The sequence below is a fragment of the Sander lucioperca genome, chromosome 9 (assembly GCF_008315115.2).
Source record: "Sander lucioperca isolate FBNREF2018 chromosome 9, SLUC_FBN_1.2, whole genome shotgun sequence".
Taxonomy (NCBI): Eukaryota; Metazoa; Chordata; class Actinopteri; order Perciformes; family Percidae; genus Sander; species Sander lucioperca.
Genome location: NC_050181.1, coordinates 5,748,117 through 5,758,147, shown reverse-complemented (window position 1 = coordinate 5,758,147; position 10,031 = coordinate 5,748,117). Strand labels below are relative to the sequence as shown.

At 38.2% G+C, this 10,031-nt stretch overlaps 2 protein-coding genes across 3 annotated transcripts; one reads left to right on the top strand and one right to left on the bottom strand.

The window, feature by feature from the left end:
- The first annotated feature begins 2,879 nt into the window (after nt 1-2,879).
- On the top strand, nt 2,880-6,956 carry cdcp2 (CUB domain containing protein 2). The gene is made up of 6 exons (XM_031292955.2): nt 2,880-2,946; nt 3,197-3,544; nt 4,256-4,597; nt 5,493-5,846; nt 6,022-6,200; nt 6,339-6,956. Exons 1-6 carry the CDS (start codon nt 2,880-2,882, stop codon nt 6,642-6,644), a joined length of 1,596 nt encoding a protein of 531 aa, XP_031148815.1. The 3' UTR covers nt 6,645-6,956.
- On the bottom strand, nt 6,696-9,254 carry tceanc2 (transcription elongation factor A (SII) N-terminal and central domain containing 2). 2 transcript variants are annotated; one of them, XM_031293840.1, is made up of 5 exons: nt 9,060-9,254; nt 8,785-8,916; nt 8,547-8,688; nt 7,940-8,133; nt 6,696-7,197 (listed from the first exon to the last, which is right to left on the bottom strand). In XM_031293840.1, the coding sequence occupies exons 2-5, from the start codon at nt 8,881-8,883 to the stop codon at nt 7,009-7,011; spliced, it is 624 nt and encodes a 207-aa protein (XP_031149700.1). In that variant the 5' UTR covers nt 8,884-8,916; nt 9,060-9,254; the 3' UTR covers nt 6,696-7,008. The 2 variants fall into 2 exon arrangements, with proteins under 2 accessions (XP_031149700.1, XP_031149699.1); XM_031293839.1 differs by having other exon boundaries at nt 8,785-9,254.
- Between the last annotated feature and the right edge of the window lie 777 nt (nt 9,255-10,031).

The following is a 10,031-nucleotide window of genomic DNA, read 5'->3' as shown; positions in this document are numbered from 1 at the left end:
AGCATGAATTGATTCAGGGTTATCCCTAGGCTCTTTCTGCAGAAATAAAAAAAAAATATTGAAAGACTAATCATGCTAACCAAGATACCATATCACCCTGAATACACTTGGAGATATTCTGCCAAGCTGCAGGCTGTGTCAGAAACATTAACTTTTTATTGTCCTGTGACATGTATGCTCATATATTCATTTCATTTCTTCCTGACTGTCAGGAGCTTTAGAGAACATTAATCAGTGTGAGCAGTTACCAGCGGTCCCTGTTTAGACGTAGCAGAATCTAACACAATATGTTTTGATGTGAAAAAATATGTTTTGTAAGGAGATTATGTTTTATTAAAATGTTTTCAAATTCACATAAATATCAAGATTTGCATAATTTGCTTTTTTACTATTTGGATCAAAAGATGCCAGAGGCCATAGCTGTCAAGTGCCCACAACAACACAAACACTAGACACTCCTCTCACCTCCCAACCAGTAAATCCCATCCACCTATGATTCAGGGTGTTAATAATGGATTTTGTTACACTGCTAAATATAACCAATTGTAACAGAATGATAATTTCACGTATTTTTGGACCAAAGTCATTCAATTAAGCTTCAAGATCTATCCCAGGTCAAAAGCCTGCTATTTCTTTGATTGATGTTCCTCTTTATTCTGCTGGAATTTTCTAATAGTTTCAACCTTATTTGTTTTTTTGAGTATTTGCTTGCTAATAGGTGATTTAATTGCTCTAAACAAACGCTATCTTTCTGAAACACATTTCAGCACTGCCCAGCGATCACATCCTTGAACAATGACAAGCTTTCAGAGAGGACAGAATTAAAATTCAAAGGCAAAGCAGTTCATTTTAGTTCCAAGAACTGCTGTGTGAAAAACACTTGACTGATTTTAATCACATTCTTATTTATTTCAGCTTAGAGCTTGGGATGACTTTTTAAAAGCCAGTGGTGATTTTCACTGTGTTTTCATAGTGCAACAGCACCATCTAGAAGGTCTCTGTAGGTATTAGCTTTGCTCACTGAAGCCATTAGATATTCTCAATAAAAGCCCGGCCTTCACAGCGCTGATGGATTAGCAGACATTTATTTGCAGAATAGGTTTTTACTAAGAATACTTTATCTCCCTGTATGTTATATATTCCATTGAGTCAGGATTATTGTTACTTACATGTGTCTGCACTGTTATAAGACTGCCAAACCAGGTGGAATGAGTCAGGGGCTATGATTGGCACTTGGAAAATACAACAAAATCTCTCTCTGAGAGTCATTGCAGCATTTTTTTCAGAAACAACTAAAGTGTAAACAAAATTGGCTTACCTTGCTTAGGAGTCACAATTCTGTAAGACTTTATTCTTTAACCAAACTTTATTTCGTTGCAGCTGTCCCCTTCAATTAGGTACTTTTGTGTGGTGTGCAAAACATATGATGAGCTAATTATATACACAGTATGACGCACCGTTGCAAATTTAGATAGAACAGGATGAAGGATGTACAGGATGTAACTTTCTCCTACTCAAATACAAGCTGCAGGTGTAAGCCTCAGCTGTAACAGAAACAGCAGAGACAGGAACCGTTCCTCATAGTGGGTATTTTTATTACATTAACATGCAAATGCTTTAACACTTTTACTTAAGTCAAATTTAAATGCAAGTTGACAACTTATAATGGAATATTAGAGGTGTGTTGATGCTTAAAGGAACAGCGGGGCATACACTGAGAGTTAGATGAGAAGGTCGATACCACTCTGTCTGTTAAATATGAGGCTGCAGCCATGAGACAGTTTGCTTTTAGCATTAAGAGACTCCACAATGTCACTTTACCTTTGGACAGATCCCGCCTAGCTGTTTGCCCCATTTCTGTCTTTGTGCTAAGCTAAGCTAAGCTAATGTCTCCTGGCTGTAGCTTCATAATGGACAGAAATGAGGGTGGTATAGAATTTCTTATCTAACATTCGGCAAAAAAACGAATAAGCATATTTCCCAGACTGTCAAACTATTCCTTTAAGTGAAGAATTTAAGGATATATTCCATGTCTGCAAACAAATCTTATTGTAACTCAAGGTCCACTTACATTTTCTGGAACTTTCAGCCGCATCTCATGGTCTTTTCCTGGGGAAACTCAGAAGATTTTTTTGTCAAACTACTATTTCCAAGATCAAGAATGAACTTTTATGCGATTATAATAGCAACAAAGCATTGGTAAAAGTGAGTGAAAATGAGATATGGATCATTTTATTCCTACTCTATACACATATAACAAACCTGTGCATTTCTTCATTGACTTACATTCCCATTCAAAGATAAAATGTTGATGTCTAGTGTCAGATTCTACACAAGAAAAACAAAGTTTACAAAGTGCCCCTTACTTCAAAACATCAATAGTTCTGGGATCTTTTCTCCCTCAGTCACAACGATCTAATGAGGCCATTTATATTAGTCCCAAATGTGATCATCCTCTCTCTTTCTTCCTGTCTCTTTCTACTTGCAGCTAGTGTTCAGTGTGTGTGTGTGTGTGTGTGTGTGTGTGTGTGTGTGTGTGTGTGTGTGTGTGTGTGTGTGTGTGTGTGTGTGTGTGTGTGTGTGTGTGTGTGTGTGTGTGAGACCATCATTAAAAATGTATAGCATCTCTCCAAACAGTGTCCTGACAAGCCACTCATGCTCATTGGATATCAGTCATTAAAATTTAGCGAAGAGACTAAAGCGTAGCCTACGTAGGTATCAGGTTTCTTATTCAGGCTGTGGATAATTTTTTCAAAGTCCTATTACCTCTACAGGCACCACTGCTGATGTCTCAAGGCTGTGTGCTCTGACACTGCCGTTGTTTGTCTCTGCTCGTATCGTAGCTAAGGCGTGACAAAAGCCAAATCAACAATAACAACATGAGTCTCTGGGTGGCTATACTGATTCATTTACTATTGCTTGTTGACAAGGCTGATTCTAAAAAAGGTGAGTTGCTATTTGTTATCTTGATGGAGCAAAGCTTATATTTAATGGAAGTGCTTTATCTTGCAGGTACTGTATATACAGAGAAAGCTGGGCTTCAATTGTTCAATGTCAGCTTGTAATGCACTTTCAGAGGTTGTATCAGGTTTCTAGAAAAAAAGTAAAATAAGTATGCAAGGAAAGAGCCATGAATCTTATTCAGTATATTTTTCTTTTGAGATGAAATTAAACTTTTTTTTTTTGTAATTATAAGGTGTCAAATGTGGAGGAATCCTCTCTGCTCCATCTGGCAATATCTCCAGTCCAAACTTCCCAGGCTTGTATCCCTACAACATTGACTGTTCCTGGCTAATTGTGGTGGCAGAGGGTTCCTCCGTCCTCCTCACCTTTCACCACTTTGAGCTGGAATACCATGCCAACTGTGCTTATGACTACATAAAGATTTACAATGGCAAATCTGAGGATGAGGGGAACCTCCTTGGGACATTTTGTGGTGACATCTCCCCTCCACAGTTCACCTCTTCATGGAATGTCATGTCCATCATCTTCCATTCAGACCGCCATGTGGCCTACAGGGGCTTCAGTGTTAGCTACAGAAAAGGTAACTTGTTATATTTGATGCAATATGACAGGGATCAGTGGGCTCACTGCCATAATATTGAGTTGATTTTTTTCTGGCAATACCATAATCCAAGTCTTTTAGCTGACCTTAAACTCAAAGGAGAACTTAAAGCTCACCAAAACATTATACAGAAATAAGACTATGAGTCTACAGACATACTTGTGGCTCTGTGAGGATGTACACAGTGGTGCTTTGAGCTTAATGCTCACATCAGCATGCTATCATGCTCACAATGATAATGCTATATGTTTATGTTTAGCTGGTATGATGCACCATGTTCATCATCTGAGTTTAGTTTAGAATGCTAACGTGTTAATTAGCACTAATCACAAAGTACAGCTAAGGCTGATGGGAATGTCATTCGTTTTTACAGGCATTTAGTCAAAAAGCTATATTTGACCCAATGATGGCGCTAGATGAAAGGTCAGGGGATCTAAGTTATTACCGTTCATCCTCCGGGGACCATGAATGTGAATTCCAAATTTCACAGCAACCCATGCAATACTTGAGATATTTTAGTAAAAAAGACAAAAATCTTATAGCGGTGCTGGAGGAAAGGTCAGGGGATCACCAATGTCATTAGAATGGATTGAATATCATTGCAACCCCATTAACTGTCATCTTTAGTGTTATTCTTTTTCACAAAGAAAAATATAAGATGCATCTGAGTTTGCTTTCCATCCCCCCTAGATATGTGCGGCGGAGTCCTAACTGGCCTATCAGGTGTAATCTCCAGTCCAGGCTACCCTCAGGAGTACAGCAATAATGCCGACTGCTCTTGGGCCATCCACGTATCCAACACCAGTGTGGTCACCTTAGTCTTTTTGGACTTCCAGCTGGAAAACAACGAGGGATGTAATTTTGACTTTGTCGCTCTGTTTGATGGCCCGACAGTGACCCATCGCCACCTGGGAAAATACTGTGGTGCAGATAAACCCCCCAACATAGTCACCACCTCCAACCATCTTCTGGTAATCTTCAAGTCTGACTTCAACATTGGTGGACGTGGGTTCAAGGCCTATTATTACTCAGGTAGGAAAGTTAAATGTGATTAGTTGTATTCCACCAGTATGCATACTTTCAGTGTTTGACTGCTTGCCTTTCCATGTTTTGTGGTGTAACGGCAGGAATTGGAAATGAAAAAAGGACAGTTATTAATGTGAAATACTATTACTCTGTCACACTTTCAGGTTTACATAAAGCAACCTTTATTGTAAAAATCCTATTCATTCACCTATTCAGAACAGAAAAGCTACCATGAAATCCAAGGAAGAAGGAAAAAAAACACATTACATCATACTGGAAGTTTGAAACAAGGCACATGAACAACCTAGAACATGACGCAAAAGATCTTGTCATCTGATGAAATGAAAATTGAACACCTCTGCTAAAATGCAAAGCACTATCTCTGAATAGAGCAGAGCTCATCATCCATCTCACACCATACCTACCATGAACAAAAAAAAGTCCCCAGAGTGAAAGTCCTTGAGTCTTCTAGCCAAAGCCTGATTGAAAAACTGTAGAATAACTTAACAGCTGATCACAGACTGTCCCCATGTGACCTTGTCAAGCATAGACCAATTGGCAAGAGGGTGAAAATCCTTAAACACAGTTGCAAAAGGGAACCTACAATCAAATTTACTGTATCATTAATCTTCACTTGTTTGATATTTATAGGTAGAAGTGTTAAAAGCCTTTAAAATGTAATGCTTTTAAAGGAATAGTTCAACATCTTGGGAAATGCGTGGAGTAAAAGGAGTTATCTTTTTTATCAATGAAATACTTCTATAAACATAAACCTTTGCGAGATTCACTTGTATCAAACAGTGGATGCAGCATCCTAAAACTAAATACTAAATTGAACTCACTGTAGTAATCTAATATAAATCAAGTAGACTTTCTTATCTGATCAAATGTTCTTTAACAGCTGAATGTCAGCAGGTCCTGTCAGCTATAAGTGACAACTTCAGCAGCCCACATTTCCCAAACATCTACCCAAACAACATCAACTGCCACTGGAGCATCACTCTAGCAGCTGGGTACCGCATCAAACTCTACTTCCCTGTTGTGGACTTGGAAGACCGCAACAGTCTGTCAGACAAGTGTGACTACGACTCTGTTGCAGTTTACGACGGAGACAGTCAGACAGATACCCTGCTGGGTCGATGGTGTGGCAGGGAGCAACCTCCCTTTCTCGTCTCAAAGGGCAACAAGTTGCTGGTGGTCCTCAGCACAGACAGAAATGTGGCTCATAGGGGGTTCACTGCTTCTTATCTTGGAGGTAAATGTTCCCTGTGGGTGCTGTCAATTATCCCCTACTGCTTACAATGTTCGGTCTAAATCTCAGCTAAATATACTCTTGATAAAAATCTCTATACCAAAAATGCTAAATTTCTAAAAACAACTCTTTCCCATGTAAAAAAAAAACAAACAACTGTCTTTCCCCCCAATCCAAGTGGTACCTGTAAACGTTAGCTGCACAAGATCAGAATTCACCATATTGATACCACAGCAGTCCTTACCTCAGCTGGACCGTGAGAGCATCTACCTGGGAGACCCAACCTGTGCAGCCCAGCTGACCGCCACCTCGTATAAGATACTTGCTCAGTTTGTCAACTGTGGTACTGCTGGCCAGGTGACTAGCCAAAGTCTCATATCACTTACTGGTGCATCATATTGGGCAATGATTTATCATACTTCCACTGTTAAAGACATTTGTGACAGACATTTGTGATGTGCTTCTATTAATACTGTAACTCCTGATCCCTCACAGCAATATCGGAACATCACTGTGCTGGTAAACAAACTCTACATTGATTTCTCTGATGGGAAGCAGCAGAATGTGCAAGAATATAGAGTGCAGTGCGACGCCCTGCGGAAGATAGCATCAGTGTCCATCATTTCAGCAGAGGAGCGTCGTCGTGAGGAGCAGACCCAGCAAACTGACAATAACAGTAATGACAACGTAGGGGGTCCAGAAGCTGTGCCTCATGATTTGAGTGATATTGTCTTCATTAGCATATGTGTTCTGGCTGTTATTCTCATGGTGATAGCTATTGTTTGGCTGGTGCTGCTTTAGTAATAAATATACATATGGTCTTATCCAACAAAGAAAAGACTCAAACGCTTGTCATATTTTCAATCATATTTTGTATAAAAATGTTCACCAACAGTATAAAAACAGATCATGAACAAAAAACTTAATGAGTCCAGCACAAAGGGATGGCATTGTCATTACCATCAACAATAAATATACCATATTGTTGACTGTGATTTACATGTATTTATAAAACAGTGTAAGGCTGCTGATGTGCCACAGAGTGTAAAAGTATTTGATATCTCCTTTAAATTAAATAAAGAAAATAATTAAAAACATAAAATGTGTATGCATCAAAAAGTCTTGACAATTTTCAAGTTAAACCACCGGAGGTCTTCAATACCAGCTATTTCTTGTAGTTAGAAACCAGCTGGTTGACTGACACTGTGCTGTCCTTCACTTGAGTTCTGATCTCAGGGTTGTGTCTGAAGGCAAACACCAGTGCTCTAACAGTCCGTCTGTATGAACTGCTGACTAACCGGGAGCTCTGGTGAAACACTTCTCTCTCAATGTTGTCTATAAGACCAGAATCCTCCTGCAGGTCAGAGAAGAAAAGAAAAAGAACACACAAAAGCAAACAGATATACAAAAAGATGTCAATGGACTTGCATCAAAAGCATACTGTATTTTTGGTAACAAGTAACATGATGAGAAAAGACAGCTTGTCTAATTTGTTTAACTTGTGGAAGGTATAAAAAAGATTCTCCATCAATTTATATTCCCAAAATACAGTGGTGGAATGTAACTAATTTACTCAAGTACTGTACTTAAGTACAAATTGATGGTACTTGTACTTTACTCCACTACATTCATCTGACAGCTTTAGTCACTACTTTACAAATTCAGATTTTTACACACAAAACACACGTGGTTTATAAAATAAGATGGTTTATTATAAATTAAACTAACCAACAATATACAGGCCTACAAGGCCAGCTGAAATGATTATCCGATTAAACACTTAGATGATTGACAGAACTGTTTTGATTGTTTCCAGTTTCTAAAATGTGAGGATTTTTCATCATTGAGTACTTTTACTTTTAATACTTTAAGTACATTTTCCTGATGATACTGACATACTTTTATTTAAGTAACATTTTCAATGCAGGACTTTTTCTTGTAGTGGTAGTAGTACTTTTACCTAAGTAAAGGATCAGAATACATATTCCACCATTGCCAAAATATCACAACCAATGTAATGTAAAAGGTAAATTTGAGATGGGGTAAACAGAATGAGTAGAACATGTTACATTGGACACTGAGACGCTCTGTCTCACCTTGACCTCCAGGGCCTCAGACATAAGTCTTCTAGCGTTGCGCCTGAGTCCTTCAGATTGTTTGTCAGAGCGCACTTCAAGAGATGGCTTATTGGAATTCTCCTCGATGAATGTCCTCCATTCAGTGTAAACCTTTGCTGCCATTGAACTCACCTCAGGGTCCAGATGCTTGCGCATTTTGTTGACAGCATGACCTTAGAAGAGAGAGGTTTTTATAATGTGTTGAACTAATTTGTGTAATATGAATATGATAAAGGGCCTGGCATGTATGCGGTAAACTAAATTCTGATAGCCGTTTGCTCTTTTGAGTAATAATACTGCTGTAACAGCAGTGAAAGACAACTCTGGGAATTGTAACCATGCAGTATGTTCAACCTAAGAACTGTTCATTACGTTTACATTGACTTGGTTGTTTTACACTCTCTACTACATCATGAGCAGAAATAATACAATGTAAACTTCACATCACATGTTTATGTTTAGCACTATTGATGTGGAAAGCCCACATCAATAGTGCTTTGTGTCAGTAGTCTACACAGACATATGCCAGCACTGCAACGAGCAAATTAGAAAATAACTTCTTAACATGAAGTTTTCCTCAGTCTACCTATTTTAGTGGACTTGAGCACCTCCCTGGAAGGGATCTTCTTGCTCAGCTCTGTCAGGGCAGTCAGCAGGTTGTCCTTGCTCTGTTCTGGCAGATCCAACATGGACTTGTAGCGCATGATATCCTCAATTACAACCACCCTCTGAAACAAACACATGGGCAATGCATGACTACGTAAATCTGTCACACAGTCATAATGGCTTTGCCTGATTATTCACATGTAGTAACGATAGCTCACCCGTAAAGATTCAATTGTAGTTTGTTTGTAACTTTTTTCGTTGCTTTTCGATTTTTTAGGTGTTTCCCCCTTTGGAAGCCGCACTACAAACTTGTCCATCTTCAGATACAAAGTAGCAAGCCACCTAGTAGGCTGGTTAGTTTTGACAAACAGGTAATTATACAGTTAAGTTTTGTTCAATTAAAGGGAATTGGTATTCTGATAACAATGGTCAGGTCAGGAGGGTCCAGAGACAACCAATGCTAACTGCTATTAGCTAAATTAGCTTACATTACCTGTATAACGTTACCTAACTATTTGTATCGTTTCACAATCACGAAGCGCACTGCTAGCTTGGTTCAAGTCACCCGTCCAAACTCCATTAATAATAGTTTTCTTTATAACCACAACTGTGACAAATCTGTTTGATAAGGCTAGCTGCCGCAGTACGGATAGACACTAGATACACAAGTAGCTACTAATGTTGCCTTTAGGTGGTGTCGGCAGAAATGACATCCAAACACAGTACGGTTTACCCATAGACTGTATATATTAATAATTAATATATACAGTCTATGGGTTTAACCGACCCAACAAGGTGGAAAATAAGGAACTTGTTTGAAAACGTAGTACATACGGTAGCCTACAAAATTAAAGACATAATAAACATTAATCATATTAATAAATACAGCAAAATAAATAAATCATAATGATGAAACACACCATTTGTATGATCTAATTTAGTTATTTTTTACATTGAAAGACATTCTTTATTTTAGTTTATTTTTTACATAATTTAAAAAATTTTATCTCCATTATTTTGTCCCCAAAAGCCTGACAACAATTCATTGTACAATTTTAATCTGTGAGATGTCAGTGTATAATTTGTCACTAATCCCGAATGCTTTAGCCATATTTGCAGGCTAATCAACTGTTGAATTTAGTTGAATAAATCATCTTTACTCAAGCACCTTTGTTCTAATTGAGTGAAATCCTACTTTACCTCTATGTAAGAGAGCAAAACCAGTGGACTGCAGGACATTTTTTCAGCATCCGGTTGTACAAATGATGTGTTTCATGATCAAATACAGTTGTTTGGATTTATGTATAACTATTATTGTCCGTGTCTACATTTTGTGATGAATATGCAAACACTGTCTACTTAACTAAGTAAAATGCTACTACAAAAAGTAGGCTATACAGCTTGATTTGATTAAGTAGCCTAATGAAATAACATACACACAAGTTCTAATTATACACAAAACCAG